This window comes from Halyomorpha halys, unplaced genomic scaffold (assembly GCF_000696795.3).
Source record: "Halyomorpha halys isolate HHAL.00 unplaced genomic scaffold, Hhal_1.1 Scaffold34.1, whole genome shotgun sequence".
NCBI lineage: Eukaryota > Metazoa > Arthropoda > Insecta > Hemiptera > Pentatomidae > Halyomorpha > Halyomorpha halys.
In genome coordinates this window covers 205,523-226,451 of record NW_027105031.1, presented here as the reverse complement: position 1 = coordinate 226,451, position 20,929 = coordinate 205,523, and the positions used below count along the sequence as shown (strand labels likewise).

At 32.5% G+C, this 20,929-nt stretch overlaps 1 protein-coding gene across 1 annotated transcript in view; it reads right to left on the bottom strand.

Annotated features, from left to right (window-relative positions):
* Nucleotides 1-20,929, bottom strand: part of LOC106686032 (thrombospondin type-1 domain-containing protein 7A) — a gene marked incomplete in the record, with an annotated part of 205,868 nt that overhangs the window by 12,268 nt on the left and 172,671 nt on the right. The window contains 9 exon segments of the mRNA XM_067047724.1: nucleotides 1,797-1,921; nucleotides 4,006-4,253; nucleotides 4,810-4,954; nucleotides 6,613-6,788; nucleotides 6,903-7,041; nucleotides 7,114-7,309; nucleotides 9,577-9,771; nucleotides 12,819-13,016; nucleotides 14,301-14,419. Coding sequence (XP_066903825.1) covers nucleotides 1,797-1,921; nucleotides 4,006-4,253; nucleotides 4,810-4,954; nucleotides 6,613-6,788; nucleotides 6,903-7,041; nucleotides 7,114-7,309; nucleotides 9,577-9,771; nucleotides 12,819-13,016; nucleotides 14,301-14,419 — 1,541 coding nt within the window.

Sequence of the window (20,929 nt, the reverse complement as noted above, 5' to 3'; positions counted from 1 at the left end):
AAGAAAAATTGTAAATAATTGTATTATATATTATATTATTGTAACATATAATTTGTATTGTATATATTTTATCAATAAAGAGGTTTTGAAAATAAAAATAAAAAAATGAATAAATAAAAAAATAATAGGTGTTCGTCAGTTTACTAAATTTGTAGGAGTAAATAATATATACAGGGGGCAGCGGTAGCAGCATAGCATGCATCAGTCTACCAACCCAAAGGTTGTCAGATCAAAACCCAGTTCCATCCGGGCTTTTTTCAAGCATAAAATAATGCAAAACTCACTCACAACCTCCCCGGGCATTTGTGAGGCCTGTTAGCCAATGGGTGGCACTGACAAAAAATAGGCATGGGAGTGATGAACCTACCCTACGAAAAAACCACGTCAAAGAGGACTTAGACCTCTATGGTCTGTTGCCCATATAATAATAAAATAATAAATGATATATAATCGGGAACAGAGAAGGCTAAAATCAAGTTAGGACTCAGATGTCTAGGGTTTTGTCTGTTTTTTATTCACCTGCAAACCTGTCAACCCTCAGTAGTGAATAAAAATGATAATTTATCAGTTCATTGCTAAGCGCTGGGAGAAAGAAATATTTAAGTCTTAATTAATACAATTATTAATTGTAGCTATAACTGAGGTTATTATTAGCATCATAATAAATTGACAATTAGTATTAACATAGTGAAGTCATAAAACAAATGACTAAATTAAAAAAATATCATGTTTCAACTTCTGACCTTCATTGACTTCTGAAATCTTTACTATAGGAAATATATAAGAAAATGGTGATATATTAATTAATTACTTTATCTTAATTCAAATACCATTTTCTCCTGATTATGTGGATTCATATTATTATGATAAATAATCTCTTGAAATTAAAGAAACAGGGAAAATCTTCATTGGGTCTTAATGGAAAAGTATGTTGTAGTAAAGAGAGATAAAGATAGCCTAAGGAAAATATTTTGTTAGTGGAGCGAAATCTGACCAAGGCTACCGAGCAGTAACAAGAAAGTACTCGTATACAATTATCTTTCTAGAAGAACATAAAACAGTATCTCTGAAATATTTGGTAGCTAAATTAAGTAACAAAATAAAAACAAGAAAAATGCAGGAAGTGGTTTTACCATATTTTGGACAGAGCTTTGCACTCTACTAACAATAGTTTGTCTCTAGTAGCTTTTTCTCAATAGTCTTTTCTTTGGAATCAAAAAGTCTGCTTTATAACATCATTACTGTTTTAAAAAAGCCATTACCACAATCAATAAAAATATTGATCAGTAAGGTATCATTATATTATACCCAAACATAACTAAAAAATTTAATCTTTGAGAAATTGTATTCCAAAAGGTTTTTATTTTATATTAAAACTCATTTTTGTTTAAGTCAACGTTTGACAGTTTGATTGGATTGTAAGCAAAAATTAGTTTTATTATAAAATAAAAAACTTAAATTCATTTACTTATAGAGTTAGATTTTAGAATTAGGTTAGAGTTACATTGAAGGTGTGATAGCAAACAGTATGTTAAATTTTGTTTATTTATAAATAAGAAAATCAATTATTCTTTTTCTGTGATTTTAATTGATCTGTCAATATGATCGATTTCAGTAAAAGAAGAAATTTTATTTGTAATTTTAACACAATGAACAAGTTAATTATTTACTATGAAAAAAAAAAAAAAACAAATATTCTTTAGTAGTAGAGAAGCAAATATTCATAGTAGTACTAATGATAGTTACCTATAATAAGAAATCTTAGTAAAAATACTTTCACTAAAATATAGACTTACCACTTTGTCCACATGAACATTGAGATGAATTCCATTCACTCCAACCTGCTATCTGACAATCAACTGGACAATCAGTGTAACACCATTTTTCTGCAGGGGTAGGTTTTGGGATATCTGTGCACCAGCTGATAAAAAAAAAGATATTGATTTGAATCATCAATTTATTTGAATATTATACTACTTGGATTCTAAACAAAATGTATAAAAAGTGTTTTGAAAAATATAATGTATGTATAGAACAATCTTGATAGTACATTTGTTATTCTTACATTTTAGGAAGACTGACACATTTGGCCAGTAATAGTGGGGGAAGAAGAAGAGAATAGGTTGTTTTCTGGTTAAATATTCATTCATTACCATTAAAGAAAGCTTATAATGGTTATTATGTTTTCTCAAAAAAAAAAAGTAGTATTAATAAAATGAATTTAGCTTTGCATTATTTAGTCTGAAATATTTGATAATCCGAAAAATTGTTAAACCCATATTTGTTAAATCATTAAGATTGGACTAATTAATAAGCAATACTTTTTTGTATCCAAAATTTATCATGTAGTTAGAATCGAATAGCCCTCTAAAAGTGAAAATAATAAAATTAATAACTACCAAGCATGACAAACTAACCAAAACATCTTTATTTTAATACAAATCAATTAATTAATATACCTTTTCATATATAAAAATAAAATAATTTTTTCAAATAATAATTATCTCTAGCTTACAGACTTCAACAATTTACAAATTGTCAATTTTTTACTTTTATATGTAACGTGATCCAAGACATTCATGCCATTTTATCAATTTTAGCAACTTTTTAAATATTGCTCAATTTGACTATCTTAAGTCTCATCCTCCTGTTTGTTTTAAGTAAATGTTTCAAAATTTATATAGAACCACTGCTAAATCGGAGTTTTAGTGGGGCAGGTCAAGCAGGAAGGATTGCCTTCTAATACTTTTTGTGTTACGATCTTCTCTTGTGAGATTGTGACAGGTCATACCATCATCAAAAAACATACTTGCTATAAGTGTCTGTTTCAAAGGTAAGATAAATACAGCTTCCATGGAGGGCTGGAGTGGTGGGTTAACGCTGTTTTCTAATTTTAGCCACTTTTTAAATATTGCTTGATTTAAGTCTTCTCTTCTTGTTTCAAGTGACATAGGACTCCAACTAAATCGGTGTTTTAGTGGGGCAGGCGATCGGGAAGGATTTTCCATAGAGGAATATTTATTTTTAAATTGGTTATTTAAGCTCTGTTTAACTATTTCAATGAATATAAGAACTAGCTGATATTAAAGACCATTTCATTGTTCATAGACATGTCGCAATCATTATTTGATTTAATCGAGTAAGAGTAGTAAGTTTGATGATTTTCTGGTTTTCTCTTTTAATATTGTTATTAGATATCAGGAAGCTACAACAGATGAGTATACAAGAATGAGAGTCTTACAAGGCTTGGTTTGAATCAGACTTGGTTTAATCCCTATCTGAATTACTTTATTTCTTTGAAGTTTTACAAAATGAATCTTAGTGCTCATACTCTGACTTACAAAATGCATGGCAATCTCTAAATCAGTTGTTTCCAAATTTTTTCTTCCAACATTATTCAGCTAAAAAAAAACCATGGCATCCTTGTCAAGCTAAACAAAAAATAAAAATATCGCCACAATTATCCTTAGGATGGTTGAATATGTAGGAAAAGAACAAAAAAAATAAACCATAAATTTTCTATTTCAAATTTTTGTGGAATATTTTGAGGAAGCATTATTCACTTGCGGCATCCCTAGCATACACTTTGGGTACCTACTTTTGGAACCACTGCTTTAAATAAATACTTCGATACACTATCAGGACTAATCCACTCTACCTTCTGGGATATATAAGATAGTCTATGGTATAATCTTATAGGCATTGATATTCTCAGTCATTATGACAATGCCATATGTATACCTGAAATTAACTCATCTTTCTACCATTGTTCATGCCTCCTTGAAAATTTTTGTGTTTTATCAATAATATTGAAGTACATAAGCAGATTTATTGATTGACATCTATTAGGGAAAAAACTGATAACATCCCATTAAATCTCTCCATATTTATTGATTTTTAGTGCAATGATATAATAGTAATATTCTATTATGAACTGAAACATAGTTACATATAAAAAATTCTGAATAAAATTTGGAATAAAAAATATGAAGAGTAGTAGGTTACCTATCAGCTACTGGTCTATTATCAGAACGAAGACAGTAAATTGCTCTAGTTGCCATTCCTTCTCCACAAGGACTTCCTCCAAGAGGCATACATGAAGAATAGTTTGTAACTACCCACCGATATGTAAAGCAGGTTATATTAGCTTCACAATTCTGCGTTTGTATCGGTTGTGGACAGTTGGCTCCGCTTGAGGCTGCAGATCGCATAAGTGACCGAGTTCGTTGCTGAGGTGTGTTTCCTTGACAGCCCTTTAAAAAAGAATGTGTATTAAGTTTTAATTTAAGTAAGACAATATTAATATTTAATTCTGAATTAGGTATGTGATTTTTTATAACATAGTTGTTAATTTGTAGTAAGGTACTATTTTCTAAAATAAACTTAAAAACATTTAAAAAATAATAGAATTTTTATAAAATGTTCATAAAAATAATCAATGTACGAACATTGAAAGAAAGTAAAATCACAAATTCAAAGGAAAAAAGAAAACAATTAGGCGTGTGAGGGACAACTATAGTCCATTTCTATTTAATGCCAAGTTATAAGTGACTAAAAAAAAGTGAGATATAAGTATAGATATAAGTAAAGATATATGTTAATAACATGCTTTCTTATAAAGGGATGTGGGAGCCTACCAGGCATTTTACACCTGTAAAAAAATAATGAGATACATCTATCCTATACTCTAACTCCAGGAAGGCATATTGAGTTATCATGAAATTAATATAAATAGTGGGGATAATATATTATTATAAAATATATTTAAAAAACATAAAATGACTATGCAAATCATAATTAAACATTTACCTTTGGACAAGGAGACCAGTCTGACCAAGGTCCAAGAACACAATCTCCAGGACAGGCAACATGACATGCAGCGATGTCAGCTGGACGAACTGTCCAATCACAAAGGGAATCTGTAGATTCAGTATTAGTTCGGCTATCTACACATCTGAAAAACATGAGTACATTGTGGTGCTATTTTACATATCTTGTCAAATAAAATAAAAAAAAGTATTAACTATTAACTGTTACTTTGGATAGAACAGAGACATTGAAAATTGAAAAATTCAATGTGAATACTATAAAAAAATATTTAAAAAGTTTATTAATATTAATAGTGTAGAGAAAACATTATTTTAATGATAAAATAAATGTATATGTTTTATATAAAGAGTTATAGTTTATCACATTAAAATGATGTTAATTTATTTTGCTTAATTGGACAATGCCATATAATAATTCTCAGGGGGCCGCACATGTTTTGGTCTTGGCAGAGGTAATGATTTCAATTCAAATATGAGTGCAAATGTTTCTTGAAAATTACAAAATTCACTGAATTTCAAATGCGTCAATATAGACAATATGAATAAATAGTGAACTATTTTAATTGTAATAAATTTCAAATAAATGTAATAATGTTCGAACATAAAATATTTCAAGCCAATTCAAGTGCATCTGTAAAGCTGAAAATAATTATGATGAAGAAGTCATCTCAACCAGCAGTGAATCTCAATCAGGATACCAACAACCAAGTATTTTATGACAATTATAAACAATTTATTTGATGTAATTTAATTTTTAAATTTATGTTTATATTTTGTCTCTTAAATTTTAAGTTGAGGAAGCACAGTGGCACTGTGGTAAGGTTCTGCTAACTCCAAGAACCTAGGTTTGAATTACAACATATACACTGAAATATACTTTAATCATTATAATCATAAATATGCTTACAAGTGTACAACAAATATCAATTGAAAAGGCTATTAGAAATTCAAGCATATATCATAATATGCAGTGGTATTGATTGATGTAATTGGCCTTCCTGTTGGATGTAGTACTCATGGCAGTTGCTAATGAAGAAAAAAAGCTAGGAGTCCATTTTAATAAAAAAAACAAACAATGTATTTGGTTTTTGAAGAAATACTAGGTCCAGGAAAAAGTATTAGAATGCCTCTATTAACTTGAAAGGGTAACAAAACTAGTTTATCTCTCTAGTTGCACAAGGAAGCCTTTTACAGAAACATAGACTACATCAAAAGGCAGTGAACAGGAACTGTAGATATTCAAGAGAAAGATCCGAAATGTTTGTCATAGAGCCCCTTTGCAGGACAAGACGTTGTGAAAGACCATAGTTGAGATGGGGGAGCTATGAAGAAATTTATGCTCTGAAGATCCTTAGAATCAGATATTGGAAGGCAGAGGCACAAGACAAATACAATTTGTAAAAGCTAGTGGAGGAGACTTTTGCTACAGAATCACTGGTCAGTCATCAATAGTAATAGTTGTGGTACTATAAGTTCTATAAAATAGTTTGCTTTCCAAAAATATTGTACATAATATGGAAAAATCTGGTTTTGTTATTAATATTTAAACACAACATCCTTAAGAGAAGTCAAGTGACAACTTATGCTAATCACCAAAATTAAATTTAAACAAAGCAATTCTGATAATTAAAAGAAACAAACTTTAAAACAAGAAAATCAAAGAAAAACTTCTCTCGAGTTCTAACAGTGGCAGATCATAATTATAACTTGACCATTTTTTTTTTTTTTTGCATTTTTTTTTATAAGTTCTGATTGATAAGATAGTCCAAAGTTAAGATCTTACTTCACTTGTCGATACTGATCTCCTGTCCCACAGCCTAAATGTTTATCGGATGGAAGGAGCTGACACTCACTCCATCCACCTGCCCGCCATTGAAATACATCACAAGGAGTATTACATATTTTAGTTTCTAAAATGTTTCCACAAGCTCGTCCACCATATGAATCCTTCCTCAATACCTGCAATAAAAATGGATGGATAAAACTAATTTGAAATTTCATATAAACACATATATTTATTACATATCTGTACTTACAAAGACAGAACTTGTAAGCTCTTACTAACATAATTACCTTTCTTGTTCTATTATGGATGCCAGGTCCACACTGTGTACTACATTCACTCCAAGCAGTCCATTCATTTAGAAGACAGTCAACTGGACATGGTACAAAACATGGTTCCTCCTCAAGACCATTGCCTCCTCCACAAAGACTGTAGAGAGTTGATCATTTTAATCATGTTAAAATTTTTAATTTTGTTTGTATGATTAAAAAATTTACTTACCTTGGATCAACCATCTGTTCTCTCTGATCAAAACATCCCATAGCTCTGTATCTAGTTCCAGTTCCACAAGGTGTGCTGTCATTGGTAAGACAAGTTGACCAATCAGATAGAGGTAATGAATTGTATTGTGCACAAGGACATGGCATCCTTTCTATTAATGACATGTCTCTGCATGACTTATGTTGATTAGATAGTCCTAAAAAAATAACAACAAATATAGTAAAGTAATTTCCACTGATATGAAAGATTTATATTAGAAAATTAAAAATTTTAGCGGTTTTCCATAATTTTTATAATTGAAACACAGTGGCATAGGATCACGTTATCTCTAAGGCTAGACCACACTGGAGGAGATAGCTAGGAGATTAGTGACAAGATGAGTCACCTGGTTAATTAGTGAAAACCAGTTTATTGCTTTTATATTGTTTTAAATCAAATCTCAACCAAGTATTTTAGCAGAAAATAATTTTCTTGCAAATGCTGTTAAAGAAATTTTCAGACTCCTTTATGATGATTGGAAAATAGATAAAATCTCTTCCTATTTACTTGAGAGGGGACAAAGTGAAACCAGCAGATGCCCACCTCCATCCTCTACCTAAATATCATACTTGACAGGCACCTCACCTTTTCTAGTCATGTCCAGGAAAGGGTCAAGGTAGCCCACTAAAAGACCTGCAAGCTCTATGATCTGTTAAAGTTACCGCAGCACTCCTTATGGCTGAAACTCAGGATATACAAGTCAATCCTCTGACCAAAACTGCTCTATGGTGCACTTATCCTGCAAAACTTCTACAAGGCCACACTAAACCAGTTGCAGTACTACTACTAGAACTTTTTCCTTGCCATGCTTCAAAAGACCAGGAACTGTGCCATCCATCAACAGGTCCAGTCCTATCTGTGCCAGAGCTCATAGGCCAAAGGCACATCAAGTTCTTTGATAGGCTGAAGACCTGTGCCAACCAGCTGTTCAGAGAAATGGCCCTTGAACCAAGACCTGAGAGGTGTTAAGGCACTGTTCTCTTGGTCGACGTTTTGCTGAGAAAAGGGGCTGAACACCTCTGCACGCAGCAGTCCAAGCTTTCCAACCGAAGGATGCAATAGCACAATAAAAGGATTTGTGAAAAAAAATAATGTTTATAAATGTATCTAACTTGTAAGTTATACATTGTATTTTGTAAATTGATTTTTAGGAGGGTCAGAAAAAAATTTTTATTTCACTAAGGCAACAGTTGATCTAATGCACACTACTAGTATTCTCTACCATGTATTCTGAGAATTATATAAGAGCTTAGAGCATTGTGATTTTTGAAATATCCTTATTAAGAGAATCTAAGATGAATGCCCTTAGGACTTGCTGTCTCCTACTTGACACGTAGAACGTGGGTCACATCCTGTGAGAATCTAAGATGAATAACTTAGAACTTGCATTCCTTCTGCACACTACAGATGCACACCATACAGAGGGTGATTATAATCCTGTGATCATTTAAGGCGAATAACCTTAAAACTCTCTGATATGTGGTTGGTAGATTGATTCTCCACCACATCCGGTACTCCTGTACCGCTATTCTAACCTTACCCTGAATATGTATTATCTGATGCCTTCTAATTCTTGTGCACCACACCTCCTGATTTAGTACCTGCACTTAATCACTTCATCTCTAATCACATTGATAAGATATAAGCTTGGAACAGCTTAATATGTTGTTCACCAACAGTTGGCATAGGTCATAGTTAACAGAACAAGTGATGATCTATGAGTTTATAAAAAAAAATTCAACAATAGCATGAATGATTATAGGAACAGTAGATACTGATACCTCTAGACCACATTCATAATATCTTTTTATATAGGTCAATATTTTAATCTGATTTTAAGATGGAAAAAAATAAAAAGATATTTACCTGTTCAAATAGAGAAACCAAATAGCTTTACTGTTTCTCAAGAAAAATTATTGTTGATAGCAGCAATCTGATATGGTTTTTATTAAAGGGTCATGTTTGTATCTACCATCACTTGTAGTTAAGGGTGGCTTCCCTTTGATGAAATAAACAATGACACTTATCGACACTCATGTCTCTATAACTCGCAAATCACCGGATTTTTTTTTTGTTTTGGAGGAATGAATGAATACAGATGTCTGTGATAATACTTCCTGTTAGGGATTTTGGTAATATTGTGATGAGGGAGGGGGGAGAGGTAGTTATGTAACTTATCCAGTAATTTGAGAATAGGAAGAGAGTGGCTAGTAGATAAGCTTTATTAATTTTGAGAGTTTAAACAGTTTTTTAATATTATATAATGTTAAAGAATATAATGCTAGAGTCCGAATCATGTTACATAAATATAATTGTAAAACAAAAAATTTCATTATTTGTTTAATTTATGAATTACAGAATTTGTGTATATTTATATATCAATATTCTTAAACAGCTGATTAATATAAGATTAATATTACCAACCTATAAGCTCCCTGGTTCTTATTTTAACTCCAGAACAAGGCTGTTTGCAAGGAGACCAGCTAGACCATTCAGTCAGTTGACAAGGTGTGTGGCAATCAGCGTGACACCTTTGAATACTGGGAGGAATAGGTGTTCCAGTAACCAAGCAGTGCCGTAATTCCACTCTAGTATCATCATCTTTAGTACACCATAAATCTAAACAAAAGTGATGAAAGTTAAGATATTAATTAGAAACTTATCAAGTTTAAGTCTGATAATTCTGGCTCAGATAAACCGGTAATATTTCGGCTGGTATAAGAAAAACCCAACTAAAACTTAGAAAACAAATTAACTGTAATTTAGGTGAGTGGATCATGTAGAAAGTGTGTCCCCTTTAAAGAGAGAGGGAAGACATAGCTGGAAAACATTAGATGTAGAAATTAAATATAAAATAAAAAAAGGGTAAAGCTTACTCAATCGAACTCCAGATAGGTAATTGAAATGAATTGCCTTCACATTTGTTAACATGTAACTCCATATAATTCCCTGTGAGAAGTCAATTTGATTTCATGAAAAAATTCTGCCCTGAAATACTTAACAATTCTTGAAAATAGCGAATACTCGCTATGAAGGAGAAAGAAAAGAAAAAAAAATGGCTTGTGTAACATCAAATCAGTATAAAAAGAACTTTACATGGAATGAAAATGAACAGTGATTTTAGCAGACAACTGCTGAGAGAAGTTGGCACAATGAAAGTATATAGCAGGGTGACTAAAGGAAGCGTAATTTTAAATAAGGCCACGAGATAGCACGGAATGTCAAAAATATATCCTAAATGGTTGGTGACACCAATAGAAGGCCAACAAGGCTGGAACATTATGGATTAAAATAAAAGGAAAATAATTTTCTACTAACAAAGTAGAATCAGCTAATACCAATGGTGTTTATGTAAAAGATTGTATCCCTCAATTTGGCAAAAATTGATTTATTTTCTGTAATTAATTAACCTCAGTTTATTGTCTGTGTAAATAAAGACAGGATACTCCCAGTTGAAATATCAAAATATTATAACCTTATAAAGAGAAATGGGAAGAAATGTGAAGAATGAGTAACGGAAGTTGGTCGAGGATGATAAGACCGTTTTAGACATCTGGTGCAGGCATTACAGGAAGCAATTTTCTGCTGATGGTACTCATCCAGTGAACTAGGAAGAACCGTGGAATGAGACAATATAGTGGCAGAATTCATTAAGGCTGGTGGTCCAGAGCTAGTAAAAGCTCTACAAGCACTATGCCAAAAAAAGATTTGGATGAGAAGATGATCCCAACAAAATGGGAATATAATATAATTATTCCCATTCACAGGGTCTCAGGCAGGATGCTTCAACTATCACCCTATATGTCCCTCACCAGTAATATACAAACTTTACACGTCTATCCTGGAGGAAAAGTTAAGACCCCAAGTAAAGCATCTCATCGGAGAAGAACAAGCCGGGTTAAGACTAGGATGCTAAACACAGGACCATATTTTCTCTCTGCAGAATGTGCTCCAGAAACCAAAAGTATGTTCATCGCCTTTCTTGACCTCAAAGCAGCCTTTGACTCTGTTCCAAGACAAGAAATATGGGAGGCTCTCAGAGCTAAGAATGTCCCAAGAACATTGGTGGACGCTATTAAATCTTATCAAACAAAGCCTAAAAGGAGTAGTTAGGCTGAACGGACAGGAATCTGATTGCTTTAGCATAGCAAGAGAGGTCAAACAAGGTGACAGTCTAAGTCCCTTGCTACTTTTACATTACGTGGATGAAGTGGCTGCCATCTGTAAAAGAAGAATGGACGTTCATGGACTGTAAAAACCTCTGCCTGGTGATCATACAACCTATGCGGACAATATTGTTTTAATCACGGACATCCCTGATAAATCACACCAGGTAGTGACTGAATGGCACGAAGAGATCCACTGGAAAGGAATGGAAATAAATATCAGTAAAAGCAAGATATTACAAGTGGGTAGACAAGTAAAATATTTCCGTATATATTGTAATAGGGAAGAAATGGAAGTGGTTGCAGGTATTCATATACCTAGGAACTATAACAGACAGGTCTGGGAAAATAGACTCAGAAATATCAAACAGCATAAAGAAGGCTAATCCAGTCTATTACCAGATCTGTCATACTATAACAGGGAAGCAAGAGATAGGTAGGAATGTCAAGCTCCATATCTACAAGTATGTATACTTGCTGATACTCTTGTATGGAGCTGAAAGCTGGATATTGATGGACCAGTAGGAGAGTAGAGTCACTGCTGTAGAAATGAAGTTCTATGAAAAATGGTGGGGAAGACGAGGAGAGATCATGTTCAAAATGAGAGTATACGCAAAAGAGGGGAGAAGCAAAAAAAGAAGAAATGGTATTTTTTTGTAGAATATTAAATGGCTTGAAGTAAGAATGCAGCAAGCCATCATTTTGAAGACAATCAGAATGTTATGTAAAATGATCCTTAGTATATTGTGTTAGATGTTTAACACTACAATATCAACAGATTAACCAACAATATTGTGTAATATGAGTAATATAATGCATTAAATGAAGATGGTAGATTTTCTTTTAACTACTAAAATATTTATACCATGTGGCTAGTCATTTGCTTTCCCCTAACCCTTAAATTATATTATTTGATGTTTATTATAATTTTTAATTTAATATTAATGAAGCTGAAAAAAATCATAGAAAGTTGTTTTTTGAATTATATTAGTGAATGTTTGACCAAAGCATGTTAGGTACTTCAGAGCTACTAGCACTGGTGGAAGGATCTAGTCTGGCAAGTAAGACTAGTGGTCATTTTTGTCTACCTTTGATGGCTACCTATAAGTAGCCGCTGCATAATAATCAGAGTGGGAAGGTCAAAATACATTCCTTGAGACCAGTGAGAAATAAATATTAACTGGCCCAGGTGAGAATCGAAGCACACCGATCTGAATCTAGCACTCTGGGACCCACATCCCATTGTGCTCATCCATCATAACCTTACTTCAGAGCTAAAGCTGTGTGTGTGTCAATACACTACTGTACCAATAGAAACTGAGAAAAAAAAATTGATTTGTTGATTATATCTATATATAAAATATCACACAATTAATGGAGGATTAAGTTTAAATATATATATAAATAAGACTATAATCATTATTAAATTATCTTAAAAAAATAATAAAGCTTTTCATATAGTGTGTGTTTTATGTTGGACAAAGATGTTTCATCCAATACCTCTTGTTCTTAAGCCATGGCCGCAGTGAACTCCAGCAGCCAATTGACAATGAGACCAGTTTCCAGCTGACCAACTATAAGAAGGACATGGTTCTGTTGGTAATGGACAGTCTCTTTTTTCTGTGAGGGGACCACAATTTTCACCTTCAAGAACTACTCTATATCTTGTTTGGATGGAAGCATCTCCTCTGCTGCCATCTGTAAATAAATACTTTGAATTTAATTTTTAAAAGATTATGGTTGTGACATCATAATAATACTCAATGATATACAATTTTCTGATACTTTTTTGAACTCTGAAATGTATGGAATGCTGCCATCTAGATTATAAATTTTATTAAACATTTATTTTTTAAATTTGATTTATATATATCATGATTGGCACAAGATCTTGGTGGATCAGCATTGGTAAAAGAGAATAATTGAATGGGATGGCTACGATAAGGGGTTTGCATAAGAGGTGTTTCCTAATCGAGCAGAAACTTTTCACAACCTAACTTCGATTCCTATAAAGTTCAAGATATTACTATTAATTTTACTAGACCACAATTCTTTATTCAATTTACTACCAAGCAATTTTTTTTCATATGGAACTCAAAATAATGTTCTTAGAAATACCAAAAAAGTCCAAAACCACCTGGATTTTTGGGTATTATACATTCTGCAGATTTGTCCTAACCATTTTATCTGCTGCTCTTTCAGAATCTAACAGACTGAACTCATTTCTAAATCCTGACAAATACTGTTATTTCAGATGCAATCCCTTTTGATGTTGTAATAGTTTGAACATCAGTTAGGTGAATCATAATTCACCGGTTGAATAAGTAAAATAATCTTGGTACAACACTTTACATCATTTTTCTCATGAGTTTTGGAACCTTCAATATATTCCTCTAAATCCTCATCTTGTAAATAAGTCTTTGTGGCAAATTTCCAGATGTTATAACATCCACAGGGAGTTAAAACAAGTGTAAACTTTCTACAAGAGTTAGTTCAAAGTAAACACTAAAAATCACAACTCAGTTTTTTCATGGGTGGTACTGGGCCCATTTGAATCGTTCTTTCCAAACACTATTGCCATCACTGGGCAGTAAAATATTTCAAACAGCAATTGCATGCATTTTTATCTCAAAATCAGTAACAATTTTAAAGATGGGTAAAATTAACTGCAAGAGAAATTACATAGATATAAAACTAAATGGATGGACATATAAGAGTTAATTAAGATATATTATTTACTTTGTATTTGTTTGATAAACTTTTATAGTTTTATTTTTTTCGTAACTTTATGAAGGAAAACCAGAACTGTCAATTTAATAATTTCATGAATTTAGTGCTGAATCTGGAACAGCTAATACGTTTCCAATTGAAAACCAACACAAAAATTTAAAATAAATTTTTTTGTTGTAATTTTTAATTAAATATTATTATTTTAAGTCGATGGAAAGTTACTAAATCGAATGATTATTTTTTTCTACTTACTAGGGTAGCAAATATGAGAGTTGCATTCAGACCATTCGGACCAAGGAGACACCTGACATTCAGCAGGACAGTCTTTTGTGCATAGCCTAGTTTCAGCAGGTTTTCTTAAGGTTGCACATCTGAAATGAAAATTGAAATAAATGCTGGTTTATATAAATTTTTAGCAAATATTATTGACGCATGCAACTTTAAATATATTTATAAGAATGATTATTATTATTGTTCATGAACAATTCATGTTGTAATGCTATAAATTTATTTTTGTATTTATAAAAATTTTAAATGAATAATTTATCAAATGAGTAAAATTAGATTTATACTCATTTATTTGTTTTTTTCTTGATAAAAGAAATTCTTTTCTTAAAAAAAAATTTATGATAACTTTAGTTTCATAAATTGTGTGAAATAGCATAAAAGGAAACCTTTTCCTAGGATTAGACTTTTTTTCTCAACATTATTCTCTTGATCTGGACAATTATGAAGTATTTTGTTATTTATTACTTTATTTTGATTAAACAAGCTAAAATATAACCGCATTCTGCTACTTTTTTCACTGTAAGATTTTAAGAATAAAACAATAAAAATACTAAAAAAAACAATTAGGTTATTTTTATATATAATTTTTATATATAAGTGACATTTTACTACAGTAAGTTTCTTGTCAATTAATATCAACTAGTGTTAACTGTTACTATGAACAGAACAGAGAATTTATGTATTGAACAATTAAATATGAATACAACAAAAAATATTTAAAAAGTTGATTAATATTAATAGTGTGGAGAAAACATTGTAATTTTGATGATAAAATAAAATGTATATGTTTTATATGTAAACAATTATAGTTTATTTCATAAGTCTAAGTTAAAAATTATTTTTAATACAGCAAAGTATTTATGTTTATAAATAATTCTTTTGCAATATAGGATTATAAGACATTTTAAATAGCATATTAATGCATCATGTTGATAAGTAACATTTATTTAATTATTTGTATATGAAATCAATACTTTTAATTGTTGGCTTATAAATTTAAAATTATAATAATTATTAAAATATAATTAATAGGCCAGAACAATGCAATCTATATAAAACAAACACTGATTACCATGCCCTTGTAATTATATATAACAGCAATAAGAATTTATAAAATGTTATATAAATTTATAAAATGGATTATGTTTTTGAATATTAAAAAATTAATTGACCATTATTTTTAAACATAAAGAGACAGCAAAGTGATTATTAAAAAGAAAAAACATTTTCATTTATTTTATTTTCTTGACCAATGCCATACACTAAGCAATCAGATCTGGCATTTCTTTCTGAGAATATGCATGGGAAAGATGTGTATCAGTCTTGCCAGAGAAAACCATCTTAGTTTAAATCTCAGTGCAAGTATTATTTAATAATTATAAAAATCAATAAATGACAAATATGATAATTTAGACAATATAAATAAATAGTAAATCGTTTTATAGTAATCATAATCAAATAAATAAAATAATATTCAAACAAAAAATATTTAAAGCTTATTCAAATGAAGTTGTGAGCTTATAAAGTTGAAAATAATTATGAAGAAACACTATGAGTAGGTTATCTCAATGAGCAGTAAACTTCTTTTGAAGTATTCAACAACCAAGTATTTATGACGTGGAGGATGAGCAAATGCGCTAAAGCCGCAAAAACTCAACTTGAGTGGAGAATCTGACCACTGCCAGAACTCCAGTTGTCCATTTTTATTTTACAATGAGTCTCTAGGCTACTGCCTTTTTAACCTTCAAGGTGGATTGTAGGGATAGGTGGAATTGGATAAGGATTGAACCAAAGGATTAGGATGATTAAAAAGATTTATATAGAATTTTGAGAATTTGGTTGGTATGAGGTCAAGAACAAAAGGAATACAAAGGTAATGGTGTATTGTTCGGTTGGAAACATAATAGGGTAGCATTGACTATAGCTCTAAGGATTTTGGATTGAAAGGATTGGATACATTTGATATTAGATGGTTTAGCTGTTTCCCAAAGTTCAAGTCCATAGGTCCAGATAGGTCTGAGTATAGTCTAATAAATTAGAAGTTTGTTTTCTATTGAGAGATGAGAGGTCCTGCTGAGCAGTAGGTATAGTTGGTTGTATCGTCTGTTGAGTTCTTGTCTTTTTAGTCTAGTATGGTGGTTCCAGGTGAGTCTTTTGTCTAAGATGAATCCAAGATATCACACTGTGACGGATCAGGGTAGAAGATTATTATTAAAAGTAACAGGTGAACAGAAGTTGTGACGGAGGATGAAAGTCACATGGGTGCATTTCGATTTGTTGTTATTTATCCACCATTTGTAGCACCATTGCTCAATTCGGGGATTGGATAAGGCTTTTACAGGATCAGAAAGGGAGGAAAGGGTAGCAGTATCATCGGCAAATGTTGCCAGGAACCTGTTGGGATTGATGGGTATGTCAGCAGTGAAGAGGATGAAGAGGACAGGACCCAAGACACTGCCTTGGAGAACTTCTGCCTCGACTGGATAGATGTTTGAGCACTCAGAACCACTGCATACTCGAAAGGAGCGATTTAAGAGGTAGGAGTGGAGAATAAAGTATAAGGTTTGGGGTAAAATGGACTTGAGCTTGAAAAGCAATCCAGCATGCCATACCCGGTCAAAAGCTTGCGCTATATCCAGAAAGGCACCCAAGCACTATTGTTTCTTTTCAAGAGCTGAAGAATCATAGTCAGTTGTTGTCAGGCTCAAATGAGGGCTTGTTGAACTGTGGAGTGCCTAGGATGGAATCCAAAATGATGTGTGGGAAAACTCTGTGATTCAACTACGGACAGGATTCGTTTTAGGAGGATTTTTTTTTAAATTTTTGAAGTAGGCTAATAGGACCATAGGAAGCAGGATTATTAGGAGGTTTTCCTGGTTTGGGGAAGAGAACTGTAATGAAGTATTTCCACAGGACAAGAAAGTGGGTTGTTCTAAGGATACAATTATACAGTTTTGTTGGCGAAGTATTTGAGGAGTCAGAAGATCATACCCTGGAGATTTAGGAGGAGTTAGCACCTTTAGTTGAAATTTGACCTCAGAAGGGGTGACTGCTCCAGGACGTAAGGAGAGTGGGATTGGTGATGATAGGTATTCTTCAATTGTTTTGGTTTGGTCATAATGAAGTTCAGGATGAGGAATGAATGTGTGAGAAAGGTGAATGGCTAGTTCTTCGGCTTTATCTTTGTCGGATGCTGCCCATGTGCTATCATCCCGTCGGATGGGGTGGGAAATATGTTTGGATTTTAGGATTTTTTAGGTCATGTTCCGGAGGGAATTGTCGTGAGTAGAAAGGGAAGAGAGGTAGGAATTGAAGGACTCAGATTGATAGTTGGCCAATTCTCTCGTTACTAGCTTACTATAATAATTATATAGGTGGCAGTCAGAAGTATGTTTAGTGCATTGCCATAATGTTCTGTATCAGCACTTGGTTTTGATGAGGACACTAGGCCCCCCTCCTCCTAGTGTCGCTGATCTCACAAACCTCCTTACTTCTTTCCTATCTGAATTTAGATCTCTTATTACTCCATTTATGTCATGACTAACAAATCTTGTATCCAACCTTATCCCTCTTACCAAAGGGGACCTTACACCTGCCAAGAAACCCTTAAATGACACCAATAAAATCCCTTTCTATTTTCCTTTGGAATGCGAATGGTGTTCGAAACCATGTTAACGAACTAACAGCCTTATTACATGACAAAAATATTGATGTAGCATTAATAACAGAAACTCGACTTACCAGTAGACAACTAATCAATATACTAATCCGTTGCAACATACTTTCTGAGGATAGGTTATTGAGGCCTGAAACGGAAGTGTTTAGAGGGCCTAAGCCTTTGTGTATGAAGAAGTCTAGAAGGTCAGGGTTATGATTTGGGTCGGTTGGCTAGTATGTAAGAGAATTGGGACAAAGAATGTTGCAACGGTGGGAATTTATTGCAGACAGGAGTAATTGTCCACGGTAATTGATGGTTCTAGCTCCCAATTGTTGGTTTTTTGTATTAAGGTCTGCACCTAGAAGGAAATGGTGTCCGAGGGAATCAAGGAAGGAATTTAATTGAGGTTGGGAAGTGGGAATACTGGGTGGGGAATAACCCGCTACAAGAGTTATGGGAAAGAGAGAGGTTTGGATCAATACGGCTGTGGTTTGTAGGAAATTTCGGACTTGTAGAAGGACTAAGTGATCTGAAAGGGATCGGTGGATAATGACAGCAGTGCCAGATACTGCTCTGTCTGGGTGGTCTGTTATATTTGGTACTGAGGTATATTGATTAGTTGTCTGCTGGTAAGTTGAGTTTCTGTTATTAATGCTACATCAATATTTTTGTCACGTAATAAGGCTGTTAGTTCGTTAACATGGTTTCGAACACCATTCACATTCCAAAGGAGAATAGAAAGGGATTTTATTGGTGTCATTTAAGGGTTTCTTGGCAGGGCACAAGGTACAAGGTCCCCTTTGGTAAGAGGGATAAGGTTAGATACAAGATTTGTTAGTCATGAGATAAGTGGAGTAATAAGAGATCTAAATTCAGATAGGAAAGAAGTAAGAAGGTTTGTGAGATCAGCGACAATAGGAGGATGGGGGATACAGCGTATCTGATGATTAAGCTTTTGGGAATTGGTGGAGGTTTGACGAATAGAGGCTGTTGGGAGGTTGGTGTTGAGGATAGTGGGGTTAGGTTGTGATTGTCGCAGTTCTGTTTCACCAGTCGTTTCAGCAAAGGACACACCTGGTTTGACAATTCTTGAGGGTCTCCTGGGTGGTTTGGTTGAATCTTCTTGTCTGGGATCTGCCTGTTTTCTGGATGCTAGATGTTTGTATAAATATCAACGATGAGAAGATAGTTGACTGTGGATAATATATATGAGCAGAAGATTGTTGGTTATAATAAAAATTATTTATTAGTGCTAATATTTCAGTCAGAATTTATAACCTTCATCAGGACTAGAAGCAAAAACCAGATAACAACCTTGAATAAATGGATATATAGAATGATTTAAAGTACATAATTGTACGTATGTTATTTATTACTTTATGAATGATATGGAGGGGGAAATTATTAGTTAAGAGTATTTGTTTAATGTGGAGCTTGTTTCTTTCATGGAAAAGGAATTCAGAGAGAGAAAGGCAATGGTGAATAATGTTTTTGACTACATTAATATTATTTTTTTTATGGATGCTGGGTGGTAGTTTAAATGTCTTTTTCCCATAGAAAGTATTTCCCAAGTCCTGAAATAGACTTCAGAACTGGCCACAGGAAATCCTCTGGCCCTCGATCTTTACAAAATTCTTACCATCAATGGCTTAATTTTACAGCGAAACTTGAAAATATTCACTCCTTTCTTTTTCTTGACCTCCTCATTATTAGAAACCCAGACAACACCATGTCCACTGACAGGTACACTAAACCAACTTACTCAGACAGACTTTTAAACTACCACTCCCATCCTTACCATCAAAAAATTTATGTAGCCAAAAACCTTATTCACCGTTGCCTTTCTCTCTCTGATTCTCTTTCCCATGAAAGAAACATGCTCCGCATTAAACAAATTCTCTTAACTAATAACTTCCCCCTTCATATCATTCATAAACTAATAAATAACAAAAATTGTCTCACCACTTAACCTACATCTAAAAACTGTTATATTCCACAATTCCTGACCTTCGTATTGCTTTCAGGCCTCACAACCAACTAGCTAATATCTAATCCCAATTTAAAGACCCTATCCCTCTTCTATACCAATCACATATCATATACTGCATCCCTTGCTCCACTCCCAATTGTAATTCTGCTTATATTGGTGAAACAAAAAATCTCTTAAAAGACCGCATCACACAACACAAATATTCTGTTTACTCACACAATTATTTGACCTCAAAACTTTCAGAGAATTCTCTATCATTAAACTACTCCTTTAATTTTGATAAAACATCTATATTCGTTACAGTTTGTAACCATGACAAAAGGCTCATCTCTGAAAGGTTCTGTATCCAACTAGAACCTTCTTCCATAAATTTAAAAACCGAAAAAAATAACTTATCATTAACATATTCCCAAATAGTTAATTTATTAAAAAAGTAACAGTCTTTATATAGATGTTTTTTTTCAAGTTTTATATTTTTTAAATCATCACCCTTCTATACGTTTCCTTTTAAATAATTTTAAATCTCTTATTTTTACCAATCAATGTAACTTATAATGTATTCTAGACCTTCCGAGAGTATTGTCATCTCTTTTAACATACTTTTTAACTCAGAATCTTACTCTGCAGTCTGGTGACCTCACTTAGATTTCCGATATCTTCCAAGCAGGTGTGTTTTACTCTCTTTTTTCTGATCTTATCTTTCTTCTACCCCTTCTCCTTTCCTACTCTTTTCTTATTTTCCTTTACTCAAGTTATTAGTTTCGTTCACCACATTTTATTATTATCATATTTTTCAATTACTTCTTTGTCATATTTAACTTTATATTTTGTTTCTTTATTCTTGTACTTTACTTATTTATTTCATTAGCTACATATATTTTCTTTCTCTTTATTTTTCATAACTTTAATTCTTGAATAATTATTATTAAATTAAAATATTCATAT